At 37.2% G+C, this 19,829-nt stretch overlaps 1 protein-coding gene across 6 annotated transcripts in view; it reads right to left on the bottom strand.

Moving 5' to 3' along the window:
- Window positions 1–414: 414 nt before the first annotated feature.
- The window catches only part of LOC121458985 (zinc finger protein 431-like), a 72,045-nt gene continuing 52,630 nt past the window's right edge, over window positions 415–19,829 (bottom strand). For 5 of the 6 annotated variants that reach the window (XM_041668438.1, XM_041668436.1, XM_041668441.1 and 2 more), the window contains 3 exons: window positions 4,188–4,314; window positions 3,930–3,990; window positions 415–3,175 (listed from right to left, as the gene is read on the bottom strand). In XM_041668438.1, coding sequence (XP_041524372.1) covers window positions 1,894–3,175; window positions 3,930–3,990; window positions 4,188–4,314 — 1,470 coding nt within the window. In that variant the 3' untranslated portion in view covers window positions 415–1,893. The remainder of the gene's footprint in view (window positions 3,176–3,929; window positions 3,991–4,187; window positions 4,315–19,829) is intronic. The other variant, XM_041668442.1, reaches the window with a different exon arrangement.

Here is a 19,829-nt window from a genome sequence, read left to right on the forward strand (position 1 = left end):
CATTTTTTATTTGATGACCAATTATTTAAGTTCTTTGTATGTTTTGAAGATCAGTCTTCTGTCCAATGTGGGGTAGGTGAATATCTTTTCCCATATTACAGACTGTCTTTTTTGTGTTGTTGATCATGTCCTTTATTTTACAGAAACTTTTGCTTCAGGAGATCTCATTTATTATTTTTCTCAGTGTCTGTGATGCCTGGGGTTATAATTTGAAAGTGGTCCTCTTTACCAATGTGTTCAAGTGTACTTCCAATATTCTGTTTTATGTAGTTCAGTGTGTTTGTCTTTATGTTGTAGTCTTTGATCCATTGGGACTTGAGTTTTGTTCATGATGATAGATGTGGATCTACTTTCATTCTTCCCCACATTGATATTCAGTTATGCCAGCACCATTTGTTAAATGTTTTCTCCATTTTATATTTTTTGGTGCTTTGTCAAAAATCAGGTGTAGTAGGTGAGTGGAGTGATGTCTGGGTCTTAGCCAGCATCAGTTCCATTGGTCCTCCTATCTGTTTTTGTGCCAACACCAGGCTCTCTTCAGTACTGGAGCTCTGTATTCATCTGAAGAAGTCAAGGAATGTGATGCCTGCAGAAATTATTTTTATATAGGATAGTTTTGGCTATCCTGCAATTTTTTTGGCTTTTCTATATGAAGTTGAGTGTTTTTATTTTGAGATCTGTGAAGAATTTTTCTGATACTTACATGGGAATGGTAGTGAGCCTGTAGATTGCTATGTTGATTTCTACCTAACAAGGGCAAGGGACATCTTCCCATTCTCTGCTGTCTTCTTCAAAGATTTAATGTTCTTTTCCTACAGTCCTTTCACTTTTTTAGTTGGTAATTCCATAATATTTTATATTATTTGCGGCCACTGTTAAGGGTGATTTTTCCATCATTTTTTACTTCAAGCCATCTTTCTTTTTCAGAAAATATTCCTTGTAACCACCTTCTATCTACCTTCTTGATGACCACTCCCAATCTTCTGATAACCATAATTTTATCCCCAACTTCTAAGGATACTTTTATACAAAACATACAAGTAAACATATGAGAGATTTGACTCTTCATGCCTCTCATATTTCAGCTAATGGTATCCTTTGAGCTTAAAAACATTGTTGAAACTCTTAGGATTTTATGGCTCTGGTTTGAGAGCCAACTTGTGTTTCTTTCACTGGGCCTTTTTAATGTTTTGGCTGTTTTCAGGGAGACGTTGTTTCGTTATCTAGTTCGAGATTCAGAGCCAAAGTTCTTTCCTTTGGCTCTGGTTTGAAGACAAAAGTTGGAATACCCTTCCTGTAACCAATAAGGTTTTATCCATTAATTTGCTGGTTCAAACTAAAATAAAGATAGGTATAATGATGCATAAACAAATTGTTGACATTATCAAACTTTTTTCTACACAATAACTGATTTTGGTTAACTGACAATAGTGGCTTAACATATGAAAGAACAATTTAAAATAAGCTCCCAGTTTTTTCCTGAGGTCCAAAAGATTATGATAATATCCACAAGCTTTTTCAGATGACTACACACAAAGTCTTACTCTTCTGTGAAGCACAAAACATCATGACACTGAATTCATTTATAGAGTTTCACTACAGTATGATTTTTTTCATGTTTTTGAAAAGTATACAAATTAACTCCAGGATTTCTCTACAGAAGGGCTCATAGTACGTATTTGGAGATGATTATGAAAAAGAATTTATCACATTCCATTAACAGGTATCTCTAGAGTATGTTACATTTTAAGCCTTTTAAGATTACTGGGGTCTGCAAAGGCCTTATAACACTGATATCATTCAGTTTCTCTCAAGTATGTGTTCTTTTATGCATTTGAAGAGAACCACATTGAGCAAAGGCATAACCACACTGCTTACAATCATAGGGTTTCTCTAAAGTATGTATTCTTTTATGCAATTAAAGATGATTATGTCGTGCAAAGGCCTTACCATACTGCTTATATCATAGGGTTTCTCTACAGTATGTGTTCTTTTATGCACTCGAAGATGACCATGACGTGCAAAGGCCTTACCACAATGATTACATTCATAGGGTTTCTCTCCAGTATGTGTTCTTTTATGATTTTGAAGACTACTCTGAGCTGCAAAGGACTTACCACAGTGATTACATTCATAGGGTTTCTCTCCAGTATGTGTTCTTTTATGCGTTTGAAGATTACTGTGTTGAACAAAGGTCTTACCACAGTGATTACATTCATAGGGTTTCTCTCCAGTATGTGTTCTTTTATGCCTTTGAAGATCACCGTGCCATGCATAGGCCTTACCACAATGATTACATTCATAAGGTTTCTCTCCAGTATGTGTTCTTTTATGCAATTGAAGATTACTGTGTTGAGCAAAGGCCTTACCACACTGATTACATTTATAGGGTTTCTCTACAGTATGTGTTCTTTTATGCCTTTGAAGATGACTGTTACATCCAAAGGCCTTACCACACTGATTACATTCATAGGGCTTCTCTCCAGTATGTGATCTTTCATGGCTTTGAAGAGTACTGTGTTGTGCAAAGGCCTTACCACACTGATTACATTCATAGGGTTTCTCTCCAGTATGTGTTCTTTTATGGATTTGAAGATGACTGTGGTGTGCAAAGGCTTTTCCACACTGATTACATTCATAGGGTTTCTCTCCAGTATGTGTTCTTTGATGCAATTGAAGATTATTATGTCGTGCAAAGGCCTTACCACACTGATTACATTCATAGGGTTTCTCTCCAGTATGTGTTCTTTTATGTATTTGAAGACCACTGCGACGTGCAAAGGCCTTACCACACTGGTCACATTCATAGGGTTTCTCTCCAGTATGTGTTCTTTTATGCCTTTGAAGATCACTGTGACATGCAAAGACCTTAGCACACTGATTACATTCATAGGGTATTTCTCCAGTATGTGTTATTTTATGGTATTGAAGAGCAATGGTCTGTGTAAAGGCCTTACCATACTCATTACATTCATGATGTTTGTCTCCAGTATATATTTGTTTATGACTTTGATGAGTTGCATAAAGAAGAAAGTCTTTATCATCTTGACGATATTCATAGGGTTTCTCTCCAGTGCGTGTTCTTTTATGCATTTCAAGATGATTGTGATAAGAAAAGACTTCATCACATTGCTTAATTTCAAAGCATTTTTCTCCGCTATGTGTTTTTTCATTCCTTAGAAGATAAGAGTTATAAGACAAGACTTTACCACAGTGAGAATATACTGAAAACTTCTCTCCAGTTTGATTTCTTTCAATCCTGCAAGGATAATTTACCACACTGATTACATTCATAGGGTTTCTCTCCAGTATGTGTTCTTTTATGGATTTGAAGATTATTATGTCGTAATATATGTACATATATTATGTTGTAATATATGTACATATATATGAAAAAAGAATAGTGTATGAAAGATTTCCAAAATGAATCCACAAGTTTCAACATTCACAGACTTGTGGTATATATATTAAGATTTCTCCATGACAATTGCCCCTTGACCCTTGACTAATCTGATTTCACTAAACTTAGCAGTCAAAAAAAGTATATGAGTGATACAAGGCTTACCATGGGCTATTGAATTAGTAGAAAGTTTTGCAGCTAAACTCATCATCACTGAAGTATGTATACATTTTCTGTCATGAATAGCAAGAAGCAAATGAAGCAGCAGTTCTACAACATAGCTCTCACGGTGCTATGAATCAAATGGTGATATCTGTTTATGCATTGCTACCTAGACTTTTTCTTAAATGAAGGCTTTGCAGATGCAATTCACATACATGAAATTGAGGTATATTGATTTGTGAGAACTTAACAACCATCAATACATTTAAAGCTGTGGTCATTTACACTGTTGCTTTTGTTTTAAAGTTCCAGAACACATTACAAACTATTCAAGGGAAATTGTTATGAACTTGCCCAAGAAAATTACCTTGCATGTCTTCTAGAACATTGACAATGCTCTTCGGTGTTAAGGTCTTCCCAAATGTATCCTGAAATACAGTACCAGAATATATATTATATAATTTAAGAATGTGCAACAATTAGCTTATTATCTTAAGTGCACCTAAGAACTGTGACTGTGATATTCACCCCATTATTCTTTCTCTAAAATAAATTATAGAACAAAATCATAAACCAAGGAAAAGTTGTCTCCATGTTTTGAAACATGAAAGAAATTCATTTTCACCTATAGTAGTGAGGTTCCTGTAGGTCTCCAGCATCACATCTTTGTAGAGATTCTTCTGGGAAGGATTCAGTAAATCCCACTCTTCCTTAGTGAAGTTGATGTGCACATCATCATAGCTCACTGCCTTCTAAAATACACCATACATGAGTACAATGTAAGGATGAGAGTGAAATGCATACTTCTTTGAAAGTATAGTTTTATGATTCTGGTGTTCCCCATTCTTGTTCTATGACATAGACAGTCACTTTAGAAGGAAATTGAAAAGGAGAATCAATTCTCTTATTTCTGTGTCCTTTGTATAAGATACCACCTTATAAGAGCAGTATCTATTCAAAGGGAAGAAAAAGAGAAAAGATCAACAGCACGTTGTATGCATGAGAAAATTAATGACTACAGAAAGGGAAAAAAAAAGATGGAAAAACTGGGCATATTGGTGTATTTTGCGTTTACCACAACACTCAGCAAACAGAGGTGGGTATATTTGTCTCTGAGATGAATGCCAGTCAAGATTTAACAGAACTGCTTATCCATTTTTGGATACCATGTATTTTGTCAGAGGTTGAGGCATGAGCATGTCTTTGCCCAAAGGCTAGTTTTGACAACAAGAAAACAAGCTTTGAGTGTCTCCGGTGCTCAACATTCTCTGGAAATAGACAATGCTACCAGTAGTAATTGTGTCTCACTTCAACAGTACCCTAGGTTATGTAAAATCCAGATTTTACAGCTGTTTGAAGTGGCTGAAAATTACCTATCTATGCAAAATATATTCTTTATGTGTCTAAAAACCCTGATTATTCTAACTATAAGTATGACAAACATAGATGACTATTGATCTATAATTCTAATACCTATATAACTTAAAGACTAAGACTTCATATTAGAATATTGTACAATGAACAACTGTACAACAAAAATGAGGACAATGGGCTCAAAATGGAACCAATGAATAAGTATCTTGATCAATGGAAGAAATGTACATTGCAATTTGATAAATATATTTATCAATATATAAAATGTTTTAAGCATTGGTAGAAGCATGAATGCATATAATATTCAATATTTAACATTATATCAATATACAAAAATCTATATCAAAGCAATTACCTATAAATTATAACTCACAAGCATTCACTCTATTACTCATTATTATTATTAATGTATGTAAACTCACACTAATCTATTATTCCATCCAATTTTCTCTTTTTTTCAAAGAAATCCCTGGGACTGGAGAGATGGCTCAGTGGTTAAGAACACTGCCTGCTCTTCCAAAGGTCATGAGTTCAATTCCCAGCAACCACATGGTGGCTCAAAACCATCTGTAATGAGATCTGGTGCCCTCTTCTGGCCCGCAAGCATATATGCAGGTAGAATACTGTATACACACATACATACATACATACATACATACATACATATATACATACATAAATAAAATTTAAGAAGAAAAAAAAAAGAAATCCCTGAGCCCATAAAATTTCTCTTATAACCCACAACCCTATACCAATTATAATCAACCCCTAAATGATGTCCCTAACCCTAAGACAAAGTTTGTCTTTTAGAATTACTTCCAGCTGTCATGGGGGCAATGATCTTTCTATGGGATCCTGTGAAAGTAAAATGATGGTTAAGTTCCAAGATTACTGTCTGGTATAACTGCAAATAGTCTCTGAGTATTTTGTAAAGTTTTTTCTGATCTTCCTCTTATAAGGTCTGTCCAGAACATTGTAAAAAGTGGACCATTTCAGCTAACCAGGTTGGAACCATCTTGAGCAGCTGGTATGCGAAACACGTCTGGTAGTAGCACTATCATCATCATGCCATCGTATCAACCAGGTTGAGTTGTTGTTGTGGGGCCCCAACTTCTTCCTGAAAACTTCAGAAATTACTGCAGGAAAATTCTTTGTTCATTGTGGAAAACTGAAACATTATTTATAGTCACATACAGACATATATATTCAATGACATGTACAATAGACTTGAAAGTAGAAATGTAGAAAAGTGAAAATTTTTCTAAATTCTTTTTTCTTTCTGTTCCATGTTCCTGACATTGAGAGAGAAACTCTGAATTTTTATTTTAACGACATGCTTGGAATTATACAGGGACAGAGCCAGTGTCCATCTCCAAAACCAGCTCTATATATTCATAAATATACATCCACTTACAAAAGGCACACAATGAAATGATAGGATAAAAGTGTAGATTACTGAATCTAAAAAGAATAAAGGGGCATATATGTGTATGATGTAAAAGTGTAGATCATTAAAATTAATTTAAAAAGGCAACTACTTATTTTTATGTTTTATATTGATATAGATATGGATGCTCCATTTTGACATAAACTTGACATTTTGTGTCAAAACATACTGTCTATGATTTTTATATTCTTACTCAAACCATTTTATCTAATTTAACTCACTTAAACATGTAATGAAAATTTCTAGTCCTTGAAAGTTATTATTATAAACCAATTAGGATATAAAGTACTGCATGTTAGTACTTTGTTATTTATTACACTGGAAATTATACTCAAGTTAGGTATGTTTTCAACATTATATGGAATTTCAATAGCTGATTCAAATGTAAATACTTTAGAGAAAATGGTTGGTGAAGTAAAGCAAACTTTGTCCCCTGGGAATTACTTCTGAAAATATACAAAAAGTGATTCTATTAATTATTCAGCATATAAAATACTTTTATAAAAATTTGAGCCCAAGCCGGGCGGTGGTGGCACACGCCTTTAATTCCAGCACTTGGGAGGCAGAGGCAGGCGATCTTTGTGAGGTAGAGACTAGCCTGGTCTACAAGAGCTAGTTCCAGGACAGACTCCAAAACTACAGAGAAACCCTGTCTCGAAAAACCAAAAAAAAAAAAATTTGAGCCCAAAAGTTAAAAATTAGGAGAGGTTATTTGTGGAATCTTAATAATTTTCAGAAATTGTTGTAAGACAATGACCATCTATATCCCATTATTGGAGTAAAAAATTGAAAATAGTAATTAGAACCAAACCATAAAAGGTGACAAGTCAAAGAGAATTATCATCTAAAGCAGAAAAAAAATGGTTTAGTAGAAATAAAATTATAGGAGACACTTATGGATTGTTTAGATCTGGAGTTTGGTTACATTCAAGACTTTTTTTTTATACAGGTTTCTCTGTAACTTTGGAATGTGTCCTGGAATTACCTCTTCTAGTCCAGGCTGGCCTTGAACTCCACCTGCCTCTGCCTCCCACATGCTGGGATTAAAGGCTTGGGCCACCACCTCCTGGCCTTCATTCTAGACATTTTATGCTCTATGCATTCCCTATAAGAATTTTACTGCAGAGAAAAGATATTATCTTATAATCGATATTTTAAACATATAAACATACTAAAAAACTAAAAGTTATGTGGAAAAAATCTGAGTTGTTTTTAAAAAGAAAACTGAAACTTCATCTATTAGCAAGAATTTACCAAGGTTAAATTGTAGCATGTTTTACTAATGTTGAAATTGAATCATTATGGACAGGAAATGAACATTGGCAAGAGCTTATAGTAATTTCTTGGGAGAAATTAACAACAAATATCTCTTTAGCCATAATATTAATGATCATATAGGGAAATAACTAATTCTAGGGAAAGGTTTCATCTAGCTTCCTGTTTTTAATTTTGGGTTTGAGTCTCTATCTGATATCTACGTATACATAACAAATACTCATCCTTTAACCTCTTACAGATCTGCTGCATATGACAATTAAAATGATTAAGTTTTTTTGCAATGAAATATGAGCATGCATTACAGTGACTCTGAAGTCTCCAGAAGAAGTATGAGTCACACAAGGAAGATTTCAAGTGCACTATGTAATTGTTTCACCATCTAAACATCAGGTTTGGACTACACACTGCTCGGGACAATATCAAAATGGTACACTGAGATGATTGAGACACCTGGGAACATATGTTTTAATTAAGCAAACAGTTCATTTTGGAGGTTTGAGGAAGAGATGATGGACAAAAACACAGACAGATTGAATGACGGAATTGAATCAAAGACCCAGATATTAATCCTCACACCTATGAACACCTGATTTTTGACAAATAAGCTAAAATTATACAATGAAAAAAGAAAGCATCTGCAACAAATGCTTATGGCATAACTGGATATCAACATGTAAAGGAATGCAAATAGGTGGATATCTATCACCATGCACAATACTCAAGTCCAAAGGGGATAAAGACCTTAATATAAATCTGACCACACTGAAACTGATAGGAGAGAAAGTGAAAAGTAGCCTTCCAAGTATGGAACTAAAGACCACTTCCTAAATATAACACCTGTAACAATGAGTCTGAGAGGAAAAATAAATAAATGGGACCTTATGAAAATGAGAAGCTTCTGCACAGCAAAGGACACAGTCAATAACACAATAAGGCAGCTTATTGGATGGGAAAATAAATTTCCAATCCCATATAAGACAGAGGACTGGGCTGGAGATATGGCTCAGTGGTTAAGAGCACTGACTGCTCTTCCAGAGGACCCGAGTTCAATTCCCAGCACCCACATGTTAGCTCACTAATGTCTGAAGATCCAGTTGCAGGTTATCTGACACCTTCACACATAAAAATAAAGTTAAATAAACCATAAAAATATTTAAAAAAAAAAAGACAGAGGACTGATCTCCAAAATATATAAAGAACTCAAGAAATTAAACATCAAAATTTCAAATAATTCAATTAAAAATGCGGTACAGAACTAAACAGAGAATTTTCTATAGAATAATCTCAAATGGCCAAAAGACACTTAGGGAAATGTTCAACATCCTTAGCCATCAGGGAAATGCAAATCAAAATGACTCTGCAATACCACCTTACACCTGTCAGAATGGCTAAGATCAAAATCACCAATGACTGCTTATGCTGGAGAGGATGTGGGAGTAAGGGGAAGACTCTTCCATTGCTGGTGGAAATGCAAATTGTACAACCACTCTGGAAAGCAGTATGTCAGTTTCTCTGAAAATTAGGATTCAACCTACCTCAAGACCCAGCAATACAAATGACAATGGTGTGAACTCCTTTATACATTAATATTGGTTGTAAAGTAAAGGATATTCATGCTATAATCCACAGACACAGAGTTAGTTAACAACAAAGGATCAAGGGAGGGATACATCGATCTCCCTGAAAGGGGCACTAGAATAGGTCTTCTGAATTGAATGGCGGTAGTTGGGTATGGAAACAGGAGAAATCAAGATCAGGGTGTTTGGATGTAGGGAGAATAAGGAAAGACTACAGGAATTGGGGCACATTTAGGAGTTGGTATGGTACCAATACAGTAAATACTTATTAGATTGTATGAAAATGCTACTAGCAAGGACTTTTAGGAAAGAGGGATAAGAAGCCTGTGGAGTCTTTTCTAGCCAGGCGAAGTATTCAATGTTGGGACTGAAACATCAACCAAGCAACAGTTACATCTATATCTGAAAGACCCTCTGGACACCCCCCCCCCAGAACCCACAGCTGGCCTGCTCCCATGAGAACATCCTGTTCGCTTGAGACCCTCAGGACCCTCTCAGGTCCTGCAGCTAGCCGGCTCTCATGAGAACATCCCGTTTGCTTAGGGAAACAGGATGCCTATAGTCAGCACATGTGCCCAACTTAGAATATCAGCAGTTCACAAAAGAAACAATTTCCCCTATGAAAGCTTCCCAGCATAGCTGCTGTAACGTCATTTCACAAAGCTTTTGACCGGTCCCTGGCTGCAAAGCAGGATAAAATAGGACAATCTATACGACAGGATTCTGTGGCCATACATCTATGCTGGGAAAGGAAAATCCAAAAAAAAGGAACAGGGTATCTGTTCCCATACATCTGTGCTGGGAAAGGAAAAAACATGTATGCCGCTTGCCCCATTCCAACTGACCACTAACCACGCATTTGCTTCTGTAATCTGCTTCTGCTGCCCTCTTTCCTATAAAAAGACCTTCCCCCAGTCTGCAGGTGCGCAAGTCCTCCGAAAGACTTTGCCTCTCGCAGGTACCTGTGTTTACTCAATAAACCTCTTGCTAATTGCATCCTGTGGCCTGGTCTCGGAGTGTCCTGGTTCTGGGGTCTTCATCAGAGGGAAGGTCCTCTCTGAGGGTCTTTCACATCTAGTCCTGATTGTAAGATATGTTGAGTTATTTGTTCCCCATAACTTGTAGGAGTAAACAACAAATAACTCGTGAAACTTCAGGCCCATTCCATTAGAGGGAGACAATGCCCATCCTAATTGGATGACCAAGACCTGAAGCTCACTACACTACAGGTCATGATAGAACCAAACAAGATAGGAAAAAAGTCCAAGAAATGATTTCTCATAATATTCTGTTATTCTTATAGAATGGTGCCTCAGACAATTGTTACCAAACTGGCCTAATCCAGGAACTCAAAGCAGCAGGAGCAGACACAGGCAGTCAAACAATAAGAGGAGATAAGAAGACCCTGCTGGCAATGGGGAGGAAGTACCATAGCAACTGCCTCCCACCTTGGTTGAGAACACTAGGTTAACACACCCCACAAAATCAAGTAAGCAGGAGTTATTGGTGCTCATAGAGACTCATGATCCTCTAGGGGCCTGTGCTAAATGCTTTGCATATATGTTATCAGTTCATATTTGGTGTTTTGTGGGACTCCTAAGACTTGGTGCGTGTATATGTGGGGTGTCCTTTAACTCATTTGACAGCTTTTGAGACCACTTTTCCTCATACTGGGTTTCTATATCCAGGCTTTATATGGATTCTGCATAGTCTTACTTTAACTTGTTGTACCATGTATGTGGGTTGGTTTTCCACATCTACTTGACAATGACCTAGAGACATCAGAGATTAAGGAGCCTCAGGAAAAAAAAATGCTTCCATGGGATTCAGAAATGAGGCATTTTCTCAATGACTGATTAATGCCAGAGGGCACAGCCCATTGAGAGTTGTGCCATCCCTGGGCTGGTCCTGGGTTCTATAAGAAGAGAGGCTGAGTAAGTCCTATGAAGTAAGAAGCACTCCCCCATCACATTTGCATCAATTCTTGACTCAAGGATCCTGCCCTCCTTAAGTTCCTTCCCTGATATTCTTTAATAGTGAACAACAATATGGAAGTATAAGCAAACTAAACCCTTTTCACCCAATTTTGCTTTTTGGTCATGGTGTTTCATCACAACAGCAGAATCCCTAATTAAAACAAGACACTATGTTTTGTTGATATGTATGAGATTCTAAAGGTAAACAAAGAAGAGAGATTTGGGGAAATGTGAGACTGAGATGAATGGTGGAAGGAAGCACTGCAGTCAAGGTAAAAAAAAAGAAGAAACAAAAGACTAATGAAAGAGAGGAATGAGGACAAATGAGGGAAGATTGGGTCAAGGAAAGATGAAAATTCAGCAGAGCAAATGCCATATCCTCTCAGGTACAAGGGGCTACATATTTTGTTTGGTTGGTTTTGTGTTTTTGTTTTGTGTTTCTTGAGACAGGGTTTCTCTGTAGCTTTGGAGCCTTTCTTGGAACTAGCTCTTGTAGACCAGCCTGGCCTTGAACTCACAGAAATGCACCACCAGTGACTGGTGAGGCTTCACTTTCCAAGGGCTTACTTAATTAGCTCTATCCCTACTGAAGCATTAATCTAATTGATATTTAAAATAAAAACTGCCTTGACCAGGCAGTTGTGGCACACACCTTTAATTCCAGCACTTAAGAGGCAGATGCAGACTGATCTCTGTGTGTACAAGGCCAGCCTGGGCTACAAAATGAGTTCCAGGACAGGCTCGAAAGCTACAGAGAAACTCTGTCTCAGAAAAACTAAACCAAACTAAACTAAACTAAACTGAAATAAAATAAAAACTCACGAGTCAGATAGCAGGGTAAGAACTTGAAAGATCAGAAAATCAATTGATCAGCCACTCGTGACTACTACCTCTTCAATTTCTCCATGCAAGAAAAGAGCCCATATCTTCTCTCAAGCCTGCCTTAATAATCCTGATTCCTACCTGGTCAATGACATCCAAACCTCTAGGGTAATTTACAGTGAGGTTGTTGTTAGCTCTGTCCTGACTCCATGCAAGCTTTATTATGAGAACATGATCAAAATGTCATAATTTTCCCTTTCTTACTAAATAAAAAGTGAAGGATTTAACTACGACAGTAAAGCTATATACAAAATATACAACAACTATGTGCAAATATATATAGGAAACAGTGACCAATTCATTTGTATTTGGTAAATTTAGATGTAGAGAGCTGTGTGGAGCCGCACCTGTTGGTGCTGGCTTCTGCCCTCCGTGATTCCGAAAGCGAGTGCTCTCTGTGATAATCAACTTCTAATATGACTAAGGCCTGAATCATGCTATTATCACGCAATTATCGTCAGCTGCTTGCATATCCGTGGACCTATGGGCAGTGCCCACATGGCAATCTGGGGTTGGCGGCCCGTGCCTTTTTTAAGGGGTGGGAGAGGTTTGCCCAGGGTGTGAGAGAGAGAGAGAGAGAGAGAGAGAGAGAGAGAGAGAGAGATCACGATTCTGTAAGAAAGTCCTGAATAAAACGGCCTGCAAGAAGAGTTCCGGTGTTGTGTCTTCCTTGATGGTCGAGGTGGGCGCGACATTTAGAGAAAATACTTTATTATCTATCCTATCTAGGTAAGTCCAAAGTGTAGTACCTAAATCATTATTTATCCCAACCTAAAATAAACTTTTTATATCTCTTAACCTTACATATTTCATGCTAGTTTCTGAGTTGTTTCAATTTGGTAACAGAAAAAACTACAATTATCTAGTATTTAACTCCTTTAGAAACCTGAGAAGGATATAATACTACCTGAGTAAACAGAAAGTATAGTGTTTATCTATCTCCATGCAGAAATCTCAAGTCCAAATAGATCAAAACATAAAACCAACCACATCGAACTTCAAAGAAAAGAAAGTGGGAAGTACACTTGAACACATTGGTACAGGAGACCACTTTTTAAATATAACCCCAGAAGCACGAACACTAATGGCAATATTTAATAGATGGGACCACCTAAAACTGAGAACTTTCTGAAAAGCAGAGGAAATGTTCAATAAAACGGCAGCCTACAGGATGGAAAAAGGTCTTCTTCAAGCCCACATCCAACAGAGGGCTGATATCCAAAATATATAAAGAGCTCAAGGAACTGGTCATCAGAAGAACAAATAAGCCAATAGAAAAATAATTGTACAGAATTAAACAGAGAACTCTCATCAGATTACCATAAAATGACTGAAAGACACTTAAGGAAATGCTCAACATCCTTAGCCATTAAGAAATGTAAAAACAACTCTGAGATTCCACCTTACACCCGTAAGAATAGGCAAGATCAAAAACATTGAAGACAGTTTATGCTGGAGAGGATGTGGGGTGAAGGGAAAACTTCTCCATTGCTGGTGGGCATGCAAACTGGTACAATCACTTTAGAAATCAGAATGGTGATTTCTCAGAAAATTAGGACACAACCTACCTCAAGACCAAGCAATACCACATTTGGGTATGTACCTAAATGATTCTCAATCATATCCCAAGGGCATGTGTCCAGCTATATCCATATCAGCACTATTTGTATTAGCCTGGTAACAACCTAAACACTCCCTGACCAAAGAATGGATGAGGAAAATGTGCTGCATTTACACAATGGAGTACCACACAGCAGAAAAAATAACAACATCTTGAAATTGCAGGCAAATTAATAAATCAAGAACACATCATACTGAGTGAGGTAACTCATACCCAGAAAGACAAATTTACAATGTCCTCACTCATAAGTGGATTTTAGACATAAAGCAAAAAAAAAAAAACAGCCTACAATTCTCAACCTCAGAGAACCTAGATAACAAAGAGGAATCTAAACGAAATACACATGGATCTAATCTACATGGAAAGTAGAAAAAGACAGAATCTTCTGAACTAATTGGGAGCATAGAGATCATGGGAGAAGGTAGAAGAGGGGAGGAAGGGAGGAGAGCAGAGAAAAATATATACCTCAATAAAAACAATTTTAAAAATCCAAGAAATGACATAAACTACTGACTGCCTGGACAGTCACCCAAGATTCCACTGTACTGTTGGACTTTTAACTTTAGCCTATACACCTAGAAGATCTGACCAAGTTTCTGTGAAGCAGGAATTTCGAAGGATTGACCTGCTTTGCCATGGCAATGCTCAGCTGTCACTTTCTTTCATGTCCTGCCTATCTAATTTAGACAGTATACTGTCAGTAGTCAACTCAAAGGGCAGTTTCTTGCCAGTGCCTAAGTCTTGACAGCAAGAAAGTTAACTACATTTAGTCATTTCTATGATATCCATAATTTCTCTGAAGTAGATTGGTGTTGTCAGAAACAGACATGCCTTATATAATCATAACATCTTAAGTGCCATATTTTGAATAGGAAATGTTTGATGACTTATTTAAAATGTATTTTTGGCCAGGGAGTGATGGGGCATGTCTTTAATCCCAGTACTTGTGTGGCAAAAGCAGGTTGATCTCAGTGTGCTCAAGGCCAGTATGGTCTACAAAGTGATTTCCAGGACAACCAGAGTAATTCAAAGGAACCCTATCATGAAAAAAATGAAAATGAAATGTCTTTTGGTTTCACCTTGAAAGCCTACCTAACATGACTATAAGTATGATTATAATATGTAACATTAACTTGTAATTTTATTAATTTAAATAGCTTGTAATAGTAATTTTCAGGACTAGAGATTTATTTTACATCATAAAGTGACATGTTCGGCAGAAAACCTTACATAAGAGTAGAAATGTATATACAGTATGTTTTATCAAAAATAACCTTGAATTTCCATAAATATACAAAAATATGTTAAATAAGATTAGAAACATCTACAATATAACAAAAATAATCTCAAATATGTATTAATATACAAAAATCCATACTAATGTAAAATATTTAATAAAAATAGTTTTTTATTTAAAGTCAAATTAGTAATCTATCATTTATCCTATAATTTCTATATCTTCCCTGTTTCTTTTCAGAACAAGATAACTAAATATTTTCTCCTTTGTTTATATTTTTTACCATTACCCATAGTAACTTGTTACCACCTCCACCTCAATGATGACATAAATCATGACCTAATGAATGACCAAACTGTTTACCCTAACACTTGGGAATATGGGAACCATGCTTTTGAAATTATTTTTTGTTGTCTGTGGGTAATGGCATCTATAAGGGTCCCTGAAATAAACCTAGGATAATTTCAACTTATGGGAGAATTACCTGTATTATCTCTTGGCCAGTCTTTGTGTAATGGGAAAGTGGAGGAATTATCTCAAGTTCTGGCTAGTGTAGTGAATAAGGGCCATCTTAGATAGTAATCTTGGAATTGTCCTGAATTATTAATACATGGCCCAAAGCTGACCTTTAGAGGAAGGTAGTCAGTTTAGTGGCATTACCACACTCTAGGAGGAATCAATGTTGTGGGACCATAAGCCCGTCTTTAAGATTTTAATGGTCACTACTACGAATGATCGTGGTTTACTGTGAAAGACCCAACAGACCCCCCCCTCAAAACCCCAGCTAGCATGCTCCCGTGAGAATGCCCTCTTTGTTTGAAAGATTTTCAGAACCTGCAGCTAGCCGGCTCTCATGAGAACATCCCGTTTGCTTAGGGAAACAGGATGCCTATAGTCAGCACATGTGCCCAACTTAGAATATCAGCAGTTGACAAAAGAAACAATTCCCCCTATGAAAGATCCCAGCTTAGCTGCTGTAACGTCATTTCTCAAGGCTTTTTTCTTTTTTTTTTTTTTTTTTTTTTTTTTTTTTGGTTTTTTTCGAGACAGGGTTTCTCTGTGGTTTTGGAGCCTGTCCTGGAACTAGCTCTTGTAGACCAGGCTGGTCTCGAACTCACAGAGATCCGCCTGCCTCTGCCTCCAGAGTGCTGGGATTAAAGGCGTGCACCACCACCTCCCGGCCTCAAGACTTTTGACAAACAGATGTAAATGCAGAGTGAGGTCAGGGTCCCTGGCTGCAAAGCAGGATATCTATAAAATAGGACATCTATACAACAGGATGTCTGTGGCCATACATCTGTGCTGGGAAAGGAAAAACCAAAAATAGGAACAGGATATCTGTTGCCATACATCTGTGCTGGGAAAGGAAGAACCACTTATGCCCCTTGCCTCATTCCAACCGACCACTAACCATGCATCTGCTTCTGTAATTTGCTTTTGCCTATAAAAAGACCTTCTCCCAGTCTGCAGGTGCACAAGTCCTCTGAAAGACTTTGCCGCCCGCAGGTAACTGTGTTTATTTAATAAACCTCTTGCTAATTGCATCCTGTGGTCTGGTCTTGGAGTGTCCTGGTTCTGGGGTCTTCGTAGGTGGGAAGGTCCTCTCCGAGGGTCTTTCAAATGTAGAAAACCTTTTAAGTGCTATATGTAGTAAAGCACAAAGCGGTTAAAGGAGCATAGTTTTTTATTTATATACAGAATTCAAAAACTTAATTATAAGTTACTTGAGAGAGATTTAGACCCAAAATCATGAACAGGAATTAAAAAGAAACCTTTTATTTAAATTAGATTTTAGATGTAGTGCAAACTGATCTTATTCATAAATCCTGTAGTCAGTTAGTAGGGCTGAAAGCTGAAAGATCAGAGAAGCATAACATCCAGCCACGAGATCTTAGCTCTATAAAGCTAATGTGGGAGCCCACGTGTGACTCAGTTTCCATCTGGAGTCATTTCAGACTTAAAGATTCTATTTGAGTCCAAGCATGCCTGCTGTTATTCATCTAGTAATCTTGAGGGCTGTGAATAACATCTGCATTAGCCAATAGAAAAGGCATTTTTCCCAGCTCAAAGAGCCCATTTTTTCTATTAAGATTTGGGCTAGTGTAGGCCAGCCAGGGGCACTCCTTGTTAGTGATTAGAAGCTGCTTAGCTGGATCAGATAATGCCCAGGTTAGAGCTGCCTCCAAGCACAGTGCAGGGAGGTGGGGAGCTGACTGTACTGCTTTTTGATCTGCCTTTTGACTGTATTTAGTATATATGCTGGCTGAGAAATAAACTCAGGCTGCTTTCTATTGACCTTTCATCCTCTCAGTCCAACCTATGATTCTGTCTTCATTTCTCTTAATCTAACTTTTCCTTAGCCTCAGCATTCCCTCCAAGGGAAGCTCTAGATAAATGTTGTTAGACTCACCAAATGGGGTATCCTGTCTCTGTAAGTCCTCAGAGTGAATGCTGTTTCTACAAAACACCCAATCATCATCTCCTCTCTCGTACCACCTTATATTCCTCTCTCTGCCCAGGCATGCCACTTCCTATCTGCAACTCCTTAGTGATAGGATTAAAGATATGAGACACCAGCATTGACTCTACAACAAACTAGTGTGACTACTGGGATTAAAGGTGTGTGTCAGTATTGCCTGGGGTGTAAGGCGAGCCATGGCATCTGTTTACTTTATGATCTTCAGGCAAGCTTTATTATTAAAATATAAATGAAAAAATAAAATAAAATAATTAGAAGCAAGCATCTGAGATCAAGAAGAGAAAAGTAAAACTGTTTATCACCAAAGAATATAAAAAATATTCTGAGTACAAACTGGGGAAGGTCCATCATTTTCACAAACAATGAATGATATAATTAAATTATGGTTCACAAAATCAACAATATAGATGACACCATTGCCAAAACAAGGGAAAAACACAAATCTACACACACACACACACACACACACACACACACACATATATATATATATATATATTACTATTTCTTAAAGAAGAACAACAAGATTCTAATCAAAATCACGGAATAACTGGCCATCACGCATCCTGTACACTCCTGTTCTCTCCTTTACCAATAATAGAAAATGGGTTTGGTGAGAAGGGCTGTTTCACCAAAATTTAAAATATTCACTTGAAGTCTTCTGATGTTTACTGAAAGCATTTCATTCTGTTTTGAAAATGATGTCTGTTAGGATCACTTACCATGTTGTTTCCTACAATTGGTGATAAAATCCAAGCAAGCATCACAGTGAGGAAATGAAATCTTTTTAAATGGAATTTCAAGAAAACAGATTTTTAAAGAATCAGTTTACATGTAAATCAACTTGATTTATTCCAACTACTTGGAGTTCCAAGCACTTTTGAAAGTAAGGATACTGCTATTTTTGTGTATGTTTGTGTATTTTTTGTGTTTGATATTCTCTGTATGATTGCTAGAAGTGATCAAAGCTTCAGGGACTCAGGGAAATAGAAGAAGAGGATGAGAAATTAAAGGTGTTACAAAATGAGATAGAGAAGCAGATAAATAAGAGTACAACCCCAGGCAATGCTGACTCAGTGATCATCTCTTGAGGAGAAGATGGAGGCTGATGCCAGTTCCATCTATGTTGGCAATGTGGACCATGGTGCAAAAGCAGAAGAGCTGGAAGCTCACCTTCATGGCTGTGGTTCAGTCAACCATGTTACTACAGTCTGTGACAAATTCAGCGGTCTAGCCAAAGGGTTTGCATATATAGAATTCTTAGACAAAGAGTCAGTGAGGACTTCCCTGGCTTTAGATGATTCCCCATTTAGAGGGAGATAGATCAAGGTGATTCCCGTCAGCACAACAGATGGGTTTCCCATGTGCCCGATACCGTGCCTGGACTACCAATTACAACAGCTCCCAATCTTGATTCTACAATGGTTTAAACAGCTGGCCCTTGGATCAAAAAAAGAATTTAAAAAAAAAAAAGAAAGAAAAACAGAAGGTGGAAATTTATTTTTTTAAAAAGATATACTGTGGAAGGGGGAGAATCCCATAACTAACTAAGGAGGGACCTGCTCTGGGCAGTAGGGCAGGGAGTGACACATTCCCTCTGGAGATATGGACACTTCTCAAATGTAAAAGCTGCTCCCTGTTTGCCTGCTCCACTTCACTCTCTTTGGGCCTGCTCAAGTGTAGGTGGGCTCAGATGATAGGAGGCCTTTTTTTTTTTTACCTAGAGCTCTGGAAAAGTACCAATCTGTTCAGCTTGTTTCCTTCCCTCATCTTCTCTCTGCCTTTTGCAGTCCCTGCCTTCTCCTGATTTACCAGGTCTAGGCACACCCTACCCTTCTTTCCTCGGGGCTCCTGCCTCTCCAGTTTGTCTGGTGAATTTTTCTTGGTTCCTTTTTGTTTATTTTTCTGTCTTGAATGTCTTTCTTTGCAGATTTTTGTAGCAGAAAGAACTCACTCCCAGTGGATTCAGTGTAAATTCCACTTACCCCTGGGGAAACACACTACTCTGTTTTGGGAAGTTTTCCACTGTTGTTTTTTTTTGTTGTTGTTGTTGTTGTTATTGTTTATCAGGTGTTCTTTTTTGTTTTATAATTTCTTTATATTTTTCCCTTTTATTTGGAGGTAATGGGAAGAAGTGGGAATAAGGAGGGGGAGCTGGATTTTGTTTATTTTTTAAATTCAATCTCAAGGGATGGGGTTTTTAAAAATAATGGGTCATGAGGAAAGTTGTTTATGAAAAAAAGAAAAAGGATTTAAAATTTATTTTCTCCTACATGGATTATGGCCCAAGATGTGGATTATGCTCTATCTACCTGCCTAACACAAGGCACATCTGAGAAATGTCTGCAGATCAGAAACTCCTTTGTCCCCTGGAACTAAATTTCACTGGATCACAC

This window comes from Microtus oregoni, unplaced genomic scaffold (genome assembly GCF_018167655.1).
Source record: "Microtus oregoni isolate MIOR12 unplaced genomic scaffold, Mior012 000018F_ref0000195, whole genome shotgun sequence".
Classification (NCBI taxonomy): Eukaryota; Metazoa; Chordata; class Mammalia; order Rodentia; family Cricetidae; genus Microtus; species Microtus oregoni.